Here is a 17,987-nt window from a genome sequence, read left to right as displayed (position 1 = left end):
AGGGCAATGTAGTACGCACCTACGCCAATCATAACTATGTACTTGTAACATTACATAGTGTGATGCACGTGCACTGGTAAAAGTAAGGACACCACTGATCTTTTCCCAATGGACCACATTTTTTAAGGTTCTGGCATTTAGGCAACGTACTAAAAAAATGGTACTTCCTCATTTCAAATCATTTCCTGTAGACCCCTAACAGTAGACTAGACATTTGCTGAAAGTAAAAAGGAGCTAGTTTCAGATCTAGTGGCTTGTGAGGGACTTCATAGTTCTATGAAGGACCCTAGGTCCTTGTTATAGTCATGACATCTATATTCTTTTTTCAGCAGTGTGTGAGAGTAAGGTCCAATTCTATGACTTCTTCTGACAGTCATTTGGCTTCAGGTTTCTGTACCTTAGTCTTTTATTCCTATTGGGAGGAGAAAGAAAGAAGAGAAAAATAACTACCTCCTCAAGCACACCAAAACATTAGTCCTCACCCCCCATCATCTAACAGTAGTGATGTTGGTGTAACTAATACACACAACTAATAAGCAGGCTAGATACAACTGAATAGCTAAAATCTCCAGGTAAATGCCTAAAAACATATTACTTGGTGACCACCAGTTTTGAAAGAGCTTGGTCTGCAAGTTTAGATGTATCTACAAAAAAAAAAAATCTTTTTATAGTTTGATCAAATTACAAGCAGTTAGTGAACATTGCATTTGCTCCCTTACAGAAACTACTTGGATGTGGAGATCTCCCTTTCCCAAGACCAGATCCAGAAATACACAGACTGCCTACAGGTCTACCTAAACAACATAGTCAGAGAGCTCAGGAGACTTTTCCTGGTACAGGACCTGGTTGACTCATTAAAGGTATGGTATTACTCATAATCTCCACATTAAACTATGCTGCTGTAGTGTATATAAATAATATTAATAAATAATTGTAATATTAACATAATGTGCAAAACAAAAAAGGCATACATATCCATGTCTTCCATGCTGGGGTACAACTACAGGTCATAGGGTACCATTGCAAAACCACACTCTGGGGTTTTTGTATAGCCTCATGATAACTGAATTAGCCATTGAGGGATAATTTCAAAGTAGCAGATCTGTAGTAGACATCTTGAGGGCAATAAATCTGCATTGATAAGACAGCTATACAAACAGTCTTTATTGCACAGACAAAGGATGGAAGATCTGTAACTAGCAACTGTTCTGATGACTCTTTATTTGTGTCTGATATCAATTCTTCATAAATGGATATTTCATAGTTTAATTTGCTTCAACACTTGGCTCCGACCCTCATGCCCCAAAAGATCAGCTTATCTGCAGTGCAGTCAGACATACGGTCCAGGGCTTTGCATTGCTGTCTGGCAGATAAGCATGGATCAAAAGACTTTAGAATATTTAGTTGCTTTAAAATCAATTCATCACAATGATTTGACATTTTAGTAGATGGGAAAATAAGATATAAAAAATGATTTAAAATAGTAAAAAAAAGTTGTTACAAAGAATGATAGCAGAAAACAATAAGACATCATCCCGTCTGTAGAAGAAGGCCAAAGTATTAAAAAATGCCTGTGTTATGTTGTTAGACTGTGCAAACACCTGGCTTACTTATAGAAATGAGTGTTAAATCTTGTCCAAAAAAGTGCTGGAGCAGCAGTTGTGTGGCAACAAGTAAGTACATGGGTATAGACATGGGTGGGTTTGGCAAAGGGGGTTTGTTTAAAGGTTAACTGAATTCCATGGTCTCCAGTGCTGTCAACGATTGACAACCATGTTGCTTAAATGTTCTTGGGTACTTGACCTAGGTCTTATGTTACACTTGTGATTCTGTTCCTAGCAAGACTTGCTAAAAAGGGCAGAAGAACACTGCCCTATTTGCTTACTGTCAGTAGGGAATTCTGCAGAATTGCCACTTACCATTCACTCAATATCAAGGACTCAATAATGTATTCCTAACATTTGTTCTGTGTTTAGTTTGCAGTACTAATGTGGCTGCTGACATACGTTGGAGCTCTGTTTAATGGACTTACGCTTCTCATCATGGGTAAGAGACATCACTATGAATTTTAATAACTAAATCAAATCATGTTATGCAGACACTTTGGTATTTAGGTGATACCCTTTATCTCCCATAGCCAATGGGATATTTATTTAAACATTTATATTGGCCTATAGGATCTTTACTGGATACAGACTTTTTTCACAGCAAAATCGATTGGATACTCCAAATGCTGACAAGACACAACACAGATGTTAGTTGCATACAAATATTGCAAATCCACAGTGAATTTTTTGCTAATCACAGTTGATGCTTAGGATAGAAATCCCATCTGTGTAGAAATGAGCTTTCACAAAATGTTAGAGGAACCAGACCACAAAATGATTTGCATAATTGTACTGTATCCAAGAGATAGGGATTCTCGTGACAAAATGTCAGATTTGTGTTTACATATGAAATCCTACATAAAGAAGTTAAGAGGTCAATTGTAACAGGATGCAATGGGCAACACAAAACATTTTGCTTTTATACTCACACATGTGACTATTATAATGACTAATGCATAGTAATTGCTGCCTGTCTGCAAAAGTAATCATACATTGGACACACTACAACCTTTGACAAAATATATAAGTACATATTATTTACGCTGTTGTAGTTTTAAATATTATTTAATAGGATAATGGTATTGAATTTCATAAATCACTTTCAATATGTATGTTTAAAATGGGATAGTTATTAACAACAAATTAAAACACCTTTAAAACCCATCTCTTTTAAATGAATGAGTAGAATCTCTTCATCTCATCTCTCAAGAAGAGAAACAAAAATTTTAAAATAAATATAATAAATAATAAAATGTAAATAGAAAAAATAACAAATTAAATAGAATAATACAATAATAATATTATTAATAAAAATACTTGCAAGCATGAAAGGGTTTTGTGCGGGCTTCCTTGCAACACCTGCTTTGCTAGCAAGTGACCGCAAGACAGTTGGCAGGACACTTGAGACCTTAGACAGGGCATTAAATATTAAAGCAGTGGGCAGCTCTACAGGTTCCATCCCACCTGTCCTGTTCTTACCCGGTCTTCAAGTGGCTGTCTACTTGCAACTGGGCAGCTGCATTATTATGCCAGTCAGCTCACCAACAGGAACGAAAAAGAGCCTAGGCATGTGTGGGCACTTTCCCAAAAAGAGGCATCTAGATGTTTTTGGGTGAAATATTGTGTGGTGGTGGCCAGGCGCAGCTATGAAAATGTATCAATATGAACACTTTTCTACATAATAGTGAGGGAAAAGATGTTTTGTTTTTTTCTTAGCTACAGTTACTGGTACCCAAAAGATAACGAACTTTGTCTCAATACCCCCTTCATCTCACTGACATATTCATCCTATTAGGTACCAATATACCTTCAAAACACCCAATTGGCTTGATTTTACTTTACATATCAATATCCAGGAATGCAAAAGCTAAATAAAAAACACAAGGGATTCTGTTTCCTACACCCCCGTAATTTGATTCCCATAACCCCATTAGGTTATGTGTTAAACCTGGCTAAGAAGCCTTGCCCAAGACACACCCCATATGCAGGGATCTGGTTGTAGAATAAACCTCAGCCCCCTATTACTACCCTACTGCCAATAAAATTTTATTTTTTTATAGGGGGAGAAGAAGTTAAACACCTACACCCAAAATGTATGTCTATTTTAATTATGCACCCTGGGACACTCTATTCCAATTATTCATATTCTAGATCATTAAAAATAATATTCACAGAGCTTCACTGAGTGCTGTTTCCTTCAACTAGGGAGCTTGTATTGCACATTATGATTCATATTACACTAATAAGCTTACCACTTACTTACTTGGCACTGCTTCAATCAACCATGAATTCAGCTTCCAGACTTATTATCCTTACCATGTAATGATCCCCTACTTTCAGTCAATGTCTGTTCTTTCTATTGCTTTTAGAATTAAATTCAAATTTCTAGCTTTTACCTACAATGCTTCAATGCTTCAGCCCCCACAATGTCATATTTTGTCTTCTATTTTTAAAAATCTGCACTCTGTTCTACCAATGATTTGGTAATTTAAGCCACTATTTACTATCAATGCATCCGTAAATACATTTTTATATTTAATATAATCAAAATTGACAATAACATTGTCACATATTTGCCTATTCATTGCTGTCCTTAAAAATAGAGGTGTTAGATAGTGGTCTTTTTAAACGATTTATAACTGATGCATTTTGTATTCTGTTATTTACCTCTCTTAGATTTTTTTTTGTTAAACTTGCACATCAGAGAATCATCCATCTGTATCTTATGTGTTCCTGGTAAATCTTTATATTAATAACATTTCCTCAGCTGTCAAAAACAAATACTGTAAATCCCGAGGCTACAAGGGCTTATAACTAATGTTGGGTGCCTCCTGGCTTTATTTGTGGTCCATCTTTGGCCATATAATAAAAAATGGCTACATCATACTTACACAGATCAGGTTAGCTCTGCAAAACAGCTCTTCAATCACACCTATTCACTTACCACTGTGCATAAGGAAATGTTTTCTCATTAGATGTAAAGCTCTGAAATTTTTGTCTTTTTCATTTTTAGCTGTGGTGTCAATGTTTTCACTCCCAGCTGTTTATGACAAGTACCAGGTAAGAATCAGTCAAAACTGATTGAAATGTTGTAAGGTTGCTAGAAAATGAAATTACCTTCTATTTATATTTTGGATATGGAAAATATACAATAAATATGTCTGCAATATACAGAAAATGTCAGTGTGTTTTTCTAATACCATGGCCATAATGAAAGCTTATTTGGTCAACTCTGCTAAGTGTGACACCTTGTGGTTGGAAGCAAATAAACTACTAAATGGAAATCGCACCACTGGAATCAATAGGAAACCTAAAGTTATAGGTGTCTCAGATCAACCAAAAACCTGAATTTGGACAGCACTCCCTTATTTCCCTCTCGGTGTTTTCATCCACTGTTCCACCCTTACATACATACTTACATACACCTTACATCACAACTCAATTAATTACAGCAGAGAGGTGTATTTACACCAAGATCCCCCATTGCAAAGCACCACAAAGAATTACCTAAAGACAATATCCAATGTGTCCTTTTGATACTATCCCAAACTGCCCATGCTGTGACCACTTTATGCTTTAAGATTAGGTCTTTGTGCCCAGCCTGCAGCATACTGGATGCAAATGGTCCTTTGGCCTATGACTTGTTGTGTGACTCTCAGGGATCCTTCATGACAGTATTCTCTGTTTTACTTATCTACATTACTTTTTCTGTTCTCTGCATCCTCCTCTCTTTATTTTTTTTTCCTCTGTTCATTTATATTGGACATTGCTGAAAGAACTATCAAATGTGGCACAAATCATTTTGATGGAGGTAATGGGGCTGTAGGGTGCATAAATATGGAAGAAGTGATTTGTAATGGGAATGTAAAAGCATCAATCTTTAGCAGTCTCATGTAAAGTATCTCCAGTACATGACTCCATCCTGAAGCATTTCCCAAGGCTCCAACACCTCTTGTAGCATAGCTGTAAGCCTTGACTGTCTCATGTTCCATGTCTTCAGTCTCCTACAGCTTTTTATGGCATTACTTTCACTGAACATTATGCGCAGACCTTTGGTGAAGTCGTGTACCATACATGAAGTCTCCTTTATCAAGGAAGATTATTACTAATGTTCTAATCAGTTTGAGGTGCAAATCGGTGACCTAAAGAAGAATGCTAACCTGGACTGTTTCTGTCCCTGTTTCTTCTTCTTCTCCCTCTGGTGCCTACTGCTCTGTAATCCTCCTGTGTCTTTGAGGTTTCATAGAAGGGTATTACTTCCTTTCTGCAGATGTTCAGTCTCCCAGAAAAACTACTGGTCTTAGAAGTCACACACCCTGGACTATGGGAGCCATCACTGCTTTTGTAGAACCATTTCCATCTAGCTGAGAATTAGTTTCTTCATATCTCATCCCCTCTATAACTATAAGTTTTTTGTTGCTGTCTGCAGGGCTGTCTACTAAAATTCAGACTGACATTTTTTTGGTTCTCCACTTTTCACAACCTGATTGCCACTTTTAGAATTCTATAATTATATAATGTTGGGATAGGTTTTGTTCCCTAGTAATCAGGATTTAAAAACTAATGAACATCTCAGCTTGTTTGAATCAATCAATGGATCAATGTAAAATGTTTCTATGATGCTATTGTTTAAATGTGAATCATTCAAATTAAATATATTTTTACAGGCACAGATTGACCAGTATTTGGGACTTGTGAGGACAAACATGAATATGATTGTAGCAAAGTAAGTTGATAAACACTGTATATTTGTATGTATTATAAACAATGCTGGCTTTATTATGTAGGTCCTTGTTGCAGAGAATATATTTCCCACTTTCTGCAATGACTGTAATTGATGGATAATCTCTGCTGCTGAGACTGCAATAAATTAAGTTTTAGGAAAATGGGGACAGAAGACCAAAAAAGTGGTCGACAGAGTCACTATGAGTTCCCTATGCAACACCAAATTTTGGTCATTTCATTAGACAAGTGACCAAGAGAAAAAAGTATTCAGTGTATAGATTGACAGCTATATATACAGAAGCCACATCCAGTTCCAGAGTCAGTAGGAGGAATCTCAGCACCCATCTGACTTACATATAGGTCCTTAAGGCCCAAGGGCCCTTGCGCTCACTCTGAAACAACTTTTAAGGAAACTGTTAGGAAGTTGAACTTGTACTTGAAATGCTCACTGCACTTTTTGTCTGTTTGCAGGATTCAAGCTAAAATTCCAGGTACCAAACAGAAGGAGTAAAAATAAAATGTCAACTTAACTCTTGGTGAATTATGTGGAGTCTAACGTGGAAACAGCTGTGTTCCTACACTTTACTTTCAGATTTATTGCACCATTCTCTTTTCAACACACCGTGTTCCTTGAAACATCCAAAAATAAATCTTCAAGAAGCAGCTCTTCCAAAGCTACTTCTCTGCTCTTAGAATACTTGCAATCAGCCATGTCAAGCACTCCAGTATAGTGAAGAGATACAAAAAAAAGTGTACTAGATGTGTTTCTTTTATGTGTTGCTTACAAGTGCATGATATTGGAAGCCTAAGTATTTTTTACTTTTTAATTTATTATAATTTTAGTGTTTTTCTGCTATTCTTGGCAGCGCTTCTATAACCTAATGTGACGTGCGGCTAGGGCTTTATGCTTAGGGCACTGATGCAATAGTACTGACTTGCTTCATTGTCTCTGGGCTTGCTGGTTGGAGTTATTTCGATTATATAAATATATATATACGTAGAACTGTAGACTAATGTTTTGTGTTTTCCAGCACAAGTGAAATCCGTGTGCGGTACTTCTCTCCGTTTTTGTATGAAATAAACTCGCAGTACTCCTGTTGTAAGGGATCGGGGGGAAAAATTACAGATTTACATGTATGGTATCTAGACCAGTTCAGCTTGTTCAGTTTAATAATTACGATTTGTATTCCATTCTCTGTAGTTCCTAGAGAACTTATGGACTCTGATTATTTGCACTTATGATGTACTTGACACTGAATGCATAAATAAAACGTCACTAAATGTATAAGGTTCTCTTGTTGAGCTTAAAAAATTCTCTATCAAAACACCCCACAACAGTGTCTGATTGTTACAATGACAAATGTGATCATGAAAACCAGGTATTTATTGCACAGAAACATACGCACTGTATTTATCTGCCGGTTTCCTAACCTTAATATTTCAGTACAAATAGGAATAAACTCTGATTCTTGCCAAGGTTTTGTGTTTCCTATTTACTACATTTCCAGGGGTGAAAAGACCCAAAGCACAAACCATTAAAACCAGATCAACCATAGTTAGGCCTCAATGGTTGTGGTTTCCTAAAGTTGCAAGCTCCGACTCTGATTCTGGTTTTCCTACCTTGTGAGCCATGGGCCTGAAATAAGCATGCAACCAGAGAACTATGAATTCTTGTCCTGTATGGAGCAATTGACTTGTGTATTGTGGCCCCCTCTAATGCTGCTGCTTATTGTTGGAGGATCAATCCCAGGAGCAGTGTTGTTCATCCCCTTTCTCCTTCATCTAGCTCAGTGTTTCTCAATCAGAGTTCCTTCAAAGGTTACTAAGGGTTCCTTAAGCAATGAGCCATTTGTGCCTTCTTGGTCAGTTACCACTGACACCAATGCTCGTTTTGGCTCTCTATAAGGGTGTCAATCTTTCCACAGGCTACCAAGAGACATTCACCCCATTGACGACCAGGCTAATGTACTATGAGCTGGGCATATAATAAATATTGACATGGGTTCTCTGAGACCTGAAAGTTATTTCAAAGGATTCCACCATGTTAAAATGGTCAAGAAAGGCTGTTCCAGCCACCAAACAGAAGTTTTAAGATGAACTGACTGTTCCTGGTAATGTAAGCCTGTCAATAGGGCAGCATGGTCAGAACCACTGCTAACCTAAACTTCTCTAAATGGCAGTGAACTGATACCCATGGACATCCTTGTGCTTTATTATTTTGGGCTCAGTTCACAAAGATAAAACACCAGGATAAGGACCTTTATTTATTAAAAAAATAGTTATTTTCAGTTGAGCCAGTGGATCTTAAAGATGCTTACACTTTGAGATTTGATCCTTTTGAGTTTTTAGCACATTTTCTTGATTTTCTAGTGTTTGTCTTGGCTCATTAATTAATTGTATTGAAGCCAGGGGGTCTTACAGCCAGGTAGTTAGCATTTTAGAAGGAGATCAGTAAAGGTGGTATCCATATTTTACTCATTGAAAGGTTCCTTGTATATGAATCAACCTTCCAAAAGGCCAGAAAGTGTGATTGGATCTTAATGTATAAATACATTTCAATCAGACCTAAACTCTGAAAATAAAATTGCCAGGAGGTAATATTATTTGATGATAAAAAAAAGACGTGCACTGCCTCTTTTGTACAAAAAATAAAGCCCCAGCTCCTGGTGGTTTTTTATGTGCTGTACCGTATGCACATGTATGTAGTATAGAACTCTGCCCTGTTTGCCGCTGAAGACAATGTAACTCCTACACATACATTACATCATCAGTGGCTTAAGGATCACAATTTTCTCTAAAGTCTACTATGAAGCGGACAGCAAAGTTTGTGCCTTCCATGAATCTCTTGATGACTTCATCTTCATGTGTTCATGACTTGACCTATCATCGGTAAGTATGGGCAGCACTATGGCTCAGGGGTTAACACTCCGGCCTTTGCAGGGATTGGTCCCAGGTTCCATTCCCAGCCAGGGCATTATCTGCATGGAGTTTGCAGGTTCTCCCCGTGTCTGTGTGGGTTTCCTCCCACATCCCCCCAAAAAAAAACATGCAGTGAGGTTAATTGGCTTCTCCCTAAAAATTGACCTTAGACTACAATAATGACATATGACCATGGTAGGGACATTAGATCGTGAGCTCCTTTGAGGGACAGTTAGTGACACAACTATGGACTTTGTACAGCGCTGCGTAATATGATGGTGCTATATAAATACTGTGTAATATTAATAATAATATGGGTAAGTAGCTGTGCATTCTGCTGATTATGGCAGAAGCTCATCACCCATCAACATGTCTAGTTCTGCAATAAAGTCTACTTGGACCTTAAGGCTGGGTCTACATGAACAGTTTTAAAAACGCATATAAACGTTCCTACTACGTTTATATGCGTTTTTATGCACTTTTACAAGCGTTTTAAAGTTTAACTTTAAAACGCTAAAAAACTTTAATAAACACCTATGACGCGGTTTACCGCGATTTTACATAAGCGTATATAATAGTTTTACTTTTAACCCTTTCAAGGAATGAGTACATGGGTACATAAAACCCCTTACTCATTCCCTAAAAGGTTTAAAATATGTGTAAAAAAATTGGATGAGGCTTTAATGTTAAATTATTTTATTAAATATGTGTTTGTGTAACTAAACTTTTTTTTTTTACAGGTTATCCCAGTGACAGGATGATTCCCAGGGCTGCAATCATGACATGAGCACAGCCCTGGGACTCCTCCTGAAATGAGGGATCGCAGGGCACTAGGGATTAAATCTACACCAGGACGTTTCCTTCAGGCACGTTTCTGAGCCCAATCTTAAATGTTGCTTGCTGTAGTATGTGCTACAAATACAGAATACATGTCACAGCTCCTCTAGGGCTGCGGGAGCAATCAGGTAAGCAGAGCTGTCAGCATAGCAGAGCCCCATTGACTGCTCTGCTTCCTGATTGGCTGAGGAAAGGGAAATCCTGATGATGCTTGAGCTGTCATCAGGGTTTCCTATTTCTCAGCCAATCACAGAGCACTAGAGATGAATGGGCACAAGTCTCTCCATTCATGTCTAGTGCTGAATGGCTGAGAAACGTAAAACCTCAGCCAATCGCAGAGCACTACGGGTGAATGGAGAGCCTTGTCCTCATTTAACCCCTAGTGCCCTGCGATCCCTCACTGTCAGGAGGAGTCCCAGGGCAGTGCTCATGTCATGATTGCAGCCCTGGGAATCATCCTGTCATTCGGATAACCTGTAAAAAAAAAGTTTGGTTACACAAACACACACATTTAATAAAATAATTTAACATTAAAGCCTTGTCCTATTTTTTACATATATTTTAACCCTTTCAGGGAATGAGTAAGGGTTTTTTTGTACCCCTGTTCTCATTCCCCAGGGTGGGGTGGTGGAGATCTGGGAGTCTCTATTAAAGGAGGCTAAAGTCCAAAGTCCTGCTAAAAATGTTTAAAAAAGCCCCCATTGTTTTCAATGGAAGCTTTCATAAAAAGCCTAAAAATGCTTGAAAAGCCTCCATTGAGTTCAATGGAAGAGTTTTTAGTCGTTCTCCCGCGTTTATCCAGCGGTTTATTTTTTAAACGTTGCAAGCAACGTTTAAGATAACGCTCAGAAACGTGCCTGAAGGAAACGTGTTGGTGCAGATTAGCCTATTGGAATGCATGGGGACTTCAAACAAGGGCTTTAAAAGCCTCAGGATAAACGCTGGGGAAACAGTCCATGTAGACTAAGCCTAAGAAAGCAAAAAGGAAGATTTTTCACCTGGCAGATCTTTTATAGACAAATGTCACTTAAAAATACAAAATACTTTGTATCAGCTTACTTCCAAGGACAAAGATATGTAAAATTGTTATTGGAACTTTTACTTTTATATTCACCTTGGCTATAATATATTTCAAAACATGGTAAGAATGCTATCTATTCTAATTGCATTGCTTGCTTTTATAGTTTTGGAAAAACATAATATAATGGTCGAGTAAACCACAAACAGGTACTAATCATCCGCTAAGAGGCTTTTGGAAATTACATTAAAGAGGCTTCAATGAGAATTAATACATTGTATAAAGCAGTAAACAAATGATCATATAAAGAGACCTTGAGGAAATGATCAATAAATATTTAAAAAAATAAAATGCTGATAACATTCATGCATTATAGCAGAACTGCATTTTAAATATTAAAACCAACTTTAGAAATAGAGGCAGGGAGGCTGCACAAAGGCCTTTGAATGCTGACGATGTCCTCTGGTTGTAAAGTGTGGCAGGGGGTTAGACCCACAAGTTTGGGTAAACTAAATGACTAATTATCTAGCAAAAGAATTCACATGCATTCATATCAGCACATTCACTTTGCATTTATGGAATATACTACATAGCATTTCACAATGTTAGGATATTTATTTGTGCCCTTTAAATATTCATGTTTAAAATACTTTAAACTTAAGATCCTGAAGGATCAAAAGAGAGGTTTCGCTCCCCTAACGGGTTAATCGCATCAATGGCCTATATTGTTATACACTTTAATAATTTTAATATTTAATTGTCTAAATTTATGTTTAGTGGTTAAATTTGACTTTTTTTTTTACAGTTGATCATTAATTTAGACATATCTATAATTCTATAACTTTCTTTATCATTACTGCTGTTTGAACTAATAATTTTCATCATGTAGCAATTTTAGGCCCATATAGTTAGTGCTGCAAGACTTCACTTAATTCATTATTTTGCTCAGGCAAAACCCGTTCCGTTTCATGTGGTTTCGCTACATAGTAGGTAGGGACAGATTGCAATCTCGTTCATCCATTCATGTCTCCAATAGATACAGCTTCTACACTGTACATATAGGTGATGGCCTCAACCTCTAATGCCATCCGTGCTCCATCTCAGGGCCCACCTCTTCCTCCTCATGCTGTAACTGATGCCTCCTGCCCAGTACCCAGCCCTGGATGCCAGTTACCAATGCTGTCCACAATCCGTCTCAGGGCCCACCGCCTCCTCCTCCTGCTGTTGCCACCTGTTAATACTCCATTCATAAATATGGCATTACAGCCATCTAGGTGGCATTGATGATGCACTACACCCAGCTCTAGATGCCAGTTACCAATACGGTCCCCACTCCGTCTCAGTGCCCACCGCCTCCTCCTCCTGCTGCTGCCACCTGTCACTTGTAACTTATAACAGAGCTGTCTAGCTGGCTAATTTTTTGACTGACTGAAAGACCCCCCTCAGGGACCTCTGCCTGTACTCTGAAGCCTGTGTATGGCTTGTAACGGAGCGGTGAAACCTGGTGGCTGATTTGTGGACCAGAGGAATCCCCTCGTGTCCCTCTCTGCCTCTACTTGGAGACCATACAAAATCCGGCATGTTCCCTTGACCGTCCCATAAAATGGCCTTGCCAGCAACAGAAAAAAGACTTCTTTATTTTTTTTTTACTTGTACAGTGTTGTGCAGAACTGGGGGAGTCTTGACATGTATTTTTAAATGTATTCAGGCGGTAGAAGCTCTACACAAACCAGAAAAACAGCCCAAATTTTTCCCCTATTGACTTTAATAAAGTTCGAATTCGACGTTCGATCACCCGAATAATTATGCATTATTCAAACGAAAAGCGGTTGAATCGAATAGTGTGCTATTCGACCAACGCTGTCGACCGACAGTGGTGAGAGGTGCAGGCTGTCAGCTCCAGGTTTTTACTTTAAATCCAATGTAAATGCCCTAGATTTGGGGACACTCCTTTCATGCCTTTGGGCTGCTCAAGAATGGATTATACTAAAAGTGCAGCAACCCAAGGCAGACCTCATTTACTTGGGGAGTCTAAAGGTGGTGGATAGTGGAATGATTTGACAATTTACAGGCAGTGAGACCAAACCACCTTTACGACCATTGAAGGCAAGGTTGGGATATTGGTGGCAAGGTTACCCTTGGTAAAAACTATTGGAGGTGATTGTTCTTAGCACTCTGGTCTTTGCAGTGCTGGGTCCCAGGTTCGAATCTCAGCCAGGACACTATCTTCATAGAGGTTGCAGGTTCTCCCTGTGTTTGTGTGGGTTTCCTCCGGATACTTCGGTTTCCTCCCACATTCAAAAAAAAAAAAAAACCCTGCAGTTAGATTATTTAGCTTCTCCCCCCTCCCAAAAAAAATTGGCATCAGACTGTATTAAAGACATATGGTAGGGACATTAGATTGTGAGCTCCTTCGAGGGACAGCTAGTGACATGATAATAGACTTTGCACAGCGCTGCGTAATATGTCGGTGCTATATAAATACTACATAGAAAAAATATTAAATTGCTTTTGTGGGTTTGTGCAACCATTGTATATGTTTTGCCCTTGCATTATATGGCAAAGATTCATAACAGGTAAGAGAAGAAAACCTAGACGAAGATCCAAAGGAGATGGAACCTAGAACCAATCCATGAAGGTTGAGTTTTAAGTTTGCCAAGGTTTGGGGGTTAGTGCCGGCCCCATGAGTCTGTACCAGTTTTCTAGAAAACAAAGCATAGTAAAAGCTGGATAGTAAAATGGAAGACCTAGGCATGGCCATTGTAAGTAGCTGAACTCATGTCCTCTAAAAAGGCTGGGAGCATAGAGCAATGAAATGATATTATACAGTATATAGTACAGATCTTTTAGAAGAAATGGCAAGGAAATAATGAATTCAGCAAAATACATAATACTGTACATAAAAGCCTGAGCAGGAATATGTTTTTATAGTACATGTGAACTATAATCGACCATATAACAACCAGCAATTATTACCTTCTGTCCAGTCTATGACTGCACTTTTATTTATTTTATTTATAAAGCAGTGAATTTAGACATATACTGAGAATCATCTATGTTTATGTATTTCAGTGGCAGTCATTGATTCTCCACCAGGGAATGTTTCAGTAAATGTCACATCCACTGCTTTATAAATAGACCCTCAAAGTTAGGCGATTTTTGTATTGCCTGTGTGATAGGTGTAGGAGGAAGACAAAATCAAGAATGAGGTCTTTGAAAAACTAGAAAAGATTTATCAACATTTCCACCTAATTATATTCACACACATTACAGATAAAAAGAATGAAATAGTTTATAATGATACCAGCTTGAAAGAGATCTACCCACTTTTGTGATCTTACCCTCACCTGCAGTTTACTTACCTACAACCCCCAGCCCTCTGAATTCCTCATTCTTGGGCTGCATTGCTTTTATTGCCCAAACCAGTTCACTGCTGTACCCATAGCTATGTGCCCTCGCCTCCAATCTACCAAGCAGTAATGTGTAAAGCCACACATCACATCCTAATAAAGTGAACAAAAATGTTTTTCTCTTTTGAAAGTCCCCCAAAAGTCTGAAATTGAAAGTACTGATTAAAGTGGAACTAAGCCCCCACTATGCACACCTGTCCCCTTTCTGCCGCAGGGTGCCACCAGGTGCATCACCACCAGTTAATTCAACTCCAGGCAGATATAACAGACACATTTAAATGCTGCTTTGTACTCATTATTACATTGTTAAATGAAATTTTAATAAGTACTTGAATCTGACTTGAAATTGGCATCCTGCAGTCCCAGTACACAGGGGCTCAGACTAGGAGAAGCAGTAAAAAGCTAATCAGTTGTGCTGCACTGGTCATATGCTAACATGAGACGTGCTGATACCGTGTTTCCCCGAAAATAAGACCTACCCCGAATGTAAGACCTAGCACTATTTTCTAAACCTGCCCTAATATAAGACCTACCCCGAAAATAAGACCTAGTGTAAATCTGTCCAGTTCAGAAAAAAAACCCACCCAAAACGAAAATAAGACCTAGTGTAAATCTGTCCAGTTCAGAAAAAAAACCCACCCAAAACTGTAATTCAGCCTAAAAAATCTAAAGCTTAATACCCCCATCTAAAATTTAAAATCCTAATTTAAAGCTTAATAATCCGCACGCAAGCCCTAGCGCCCCCCCCCACACTCGGGGGTCCGTAACAGCCAGCCCACCCCTGCTCAAGATCCTCCTTAACTACATACAGCAGGTCAGAGGAGAAAAAGAAAAGAAAAGCATACATAAATTAAAAACCGGAGGACAGTACTCAACGAGTCGTGTTCTTTCCCTGTGAAGGCAGCGGGACACTGAAAGAAAGCATGCGGCAGTGCACACTCCGGAGCCGCACAAGCTGATGCTTTCTTTCTAGTTCCGGCTCCTGTCACAGGCGGAGTGATACTACATGCACTCCGCCTGTCAGAAGCCAGAACTCGGGCTCGCGTCTTCAGAAAGGTAAGTTTTTTTTTTTTTTTTAAGACTCACCCCGAAAATAAGACCTAGTGTGTTTTTGGGAGCCAAAAAAATATAAGACAGTGTCTTATTTTCGGGGAAACACGGTAGAAGGGGAGATGAGCTCATCATCTTTCTGCTTCTCCTTCAATGTCCAGTCTCAGGCTGAGGAAAGGACAAGACCTGTTTATGTTACTGAACTGCAGCAGAGAAACATCAAGTTTCAAGAAATGTCTTGCGCATCCTGAGATGGCTGTGCTGCGTGCCAGGGCTATGAAAATCTCAGGAATGGATTATAAGAAATACAAAATGTTATGCTAACAATGCGCATGGGCAGCTCAGCTTTTTGCTATAAACCTGAAGTGATCAGGCAGGTAGGAGGGATTCATTGCAAGAACGGGCTAAATAGCCCCTATTGTGATGCACCATGGCATTCAGTAAAATGTGCATTGCAACATTCACATTTCATTTGAATGGGCTGCATAAAGCTCCAAAATACACCAAAAAGGTGCATGTACTAATATTTTGTAATGCAGAATCACCCATCTTAAAGTGACCCGAGTAGTAAGGGGGGACCATTAGTGATTTCTGAAAGTGACCCGAGTGGTGGCACTTTCAACTCAGGCCACTTTCAAAAATCACTAATGGTCCCCCTTACGACTCGGGTCACTTTCAAGACACACTAATGGTCACCCTATATGACGGGTCAATAACAGAAATAATTAATTGTCCCTTTACGACTTGGGAAAGTTTCAAAAATCACTAATGGTGCCCCCTTACAACTAAGGTCACTTTCAGAAATCATTAATGGTCGGGTCACTTTCAAAAATCACAAAAGGTCCCCCCTTATGAATCTGGTCACTTTCAAAAATCACTAATGGTCCCCCTTACGACTCGGGTTACTTTCTGAAATAAATATTGCTCTCCCCTTACGACTCACGTCACTTTCAGAAACCACTAATGGTTCCCCCCTACGACTCGGGTCACTTTCAGAAATCTTTATTGGTCCCCCTTAAGACTCAGGTCACTTTCAGAAATCACTAATGGTCCCCCCTTACAACTCTGGTCACAATCAGAAACCACCAATGGTACCCCCTCACTACTCGGGCCACTTTGAAAAATGTCCAATGGTCCCCCCTTACGAGTCGGGTCACTTTCAGAAATCACTAATAGTCCCGTCCTACGACTCAGGTCACATTCAGAAATCACCAATAGTCCCCCCTTACGACTCCGGGTCACTTTTAAAAAACTCTAACGGTCCCCCCTTACAACTCGGGTCACTTTCAGAAATCACTAATAGTCCCCCCTTACGACACGGGTCACTTTCAGAAATCACTATTGGTCCCCCTATACGACTCTGGTCACATTTAGAAATTTCCAATGGTCCCCCCCATGACTCGGGTCACTTTAAAAGAACACTAATGGTCCCCCCTTACAACTCGGGTCACTTTCGGAAAGCACTAATGGTCCCTGCTTACGACTGGGGTCACTTTCAGAAATCACTAATGGTCCCCCGTTAGGACGCGGGTCTCTTTTAGAAATCACTAATGGTCCCCCCTTACATCTCGGGTCAATTTCAAAAATCACCAATGGCCCCCCTTACGACTTGGGTCACTTTCAGAATTCACTAATGGTCCCCCCTTACAACTCGGGTCACTTTCAGAAATCACTAATGGTCCCCCCTTATGACTCGGGTCACTTTCAGAAATCTATAATGGTCCCCCCTTACGACTCTGGTCACATTCAGAAATCACCAATGGTCCCCCCTTACAAATCGGGTTACTTTAGGAAAACACTAATGGTCCCCCCTTACAACTCGAGTCACTTTCAGAAATCACTAATGGTCCTCCCTTACAACTCGGGTCACTTTCAGAAATCTTTAATGGTCCCCCTTAAGACTCAGGTCACTTTCAGAAATCACCAATGGTCCCCCCTTACAAATCGGGTTACTTTGAAAAATGTCCAATGGTCCCCCCTTACGAGTCAGGTCACTTTCAGAAATCACTAATGGTCCACCCTTAAGACTCGGGTCTCCTTCAGAAATCACTAATGGTCCCCCCTTACGACCTGGGTCACTTTTTAAAAAAATGAATGGCCCCCCTTACAACTAGAGGGGCTCACTTTCAGAAATAAATAATGGTCCCCTCTTACGACTCAGGTCACATTCCGAAAACACCAATGGTCCCCCATTATGACTTGGGTCACTTTCAAAAATCACTAATGGTCCCCCTTACGACTCAGGTGACTTTTAAAAATCACTAATGGTCCCCTAATACGACCCAGGTGACTTTCAGAAATCATTAATTGTCCACCCCTACGACTTGGGTCATTTTTAAAAAACACTAATGGTCCAGTGGTTATGTAAAGCACAATGACAATGTCACAGTTAATTTGTATGAGGTTTTACCAGGGGTGTAG

At 39.3% G+C, this 17,987-nt stretch overlaps 1 protein-coding gene across 2 annotated transcripts in view; it reads left to right on the top strand.

The window, feature by feature from the left end:
* Window positions 1-7,620, top strand: part of RTN1 (reticulon 1) — a 111,559-nt gene extending 103,939 nt beyond the window's left edge. For both annotated transcript variants that reach the window (XM_072427699.1, XM_072427700.1), the window contains 5 exons: window positions 722-860; window positions 1,977-2,046; window positions 4,621-4,667; window positions 6,275-6,333; window positions 6,804-7,620. In XM_072427699.1, the coding sequence (XP_072283800.1) occupies window positions 722-860; window positions 1,977-2,046; window positions 4,621-4,667; window positions 6,275-6,333; window positions 6,804-6,843 (355 nt within the window). In that variant the 3' untranslated portion in view covers window positions 6,844-7,620. The remainder of the gene's footprint in view (window positions 1-721; window positions 861-1,976; window positions 2,047-4,620; window positions 4,668-6,274; window positions 6,334-6,803) is intronic.
* The last annotated feature ends 10,367 nt before the right edge of the window (window positions 7,621-17,987 follow it).

The sequence above is a fragment of the Pyxicephalus adspersus genome, chromosome 12 (assembly GCF_032062135.1).
Source record: "Pyxicephalus adspersus chromosome 12, UCB_Pads_2.0, whole genome shotgun sequence".
NCBI lineage: Eukaryota > Metazoa > Chordata > Amphibia > Anura > Pyxicephalidae > Pyxicephalus > Pyxicephalus adspersus.
This window is presented reverse-complemented; position numbering and strand designations above follow the sequence as displayed.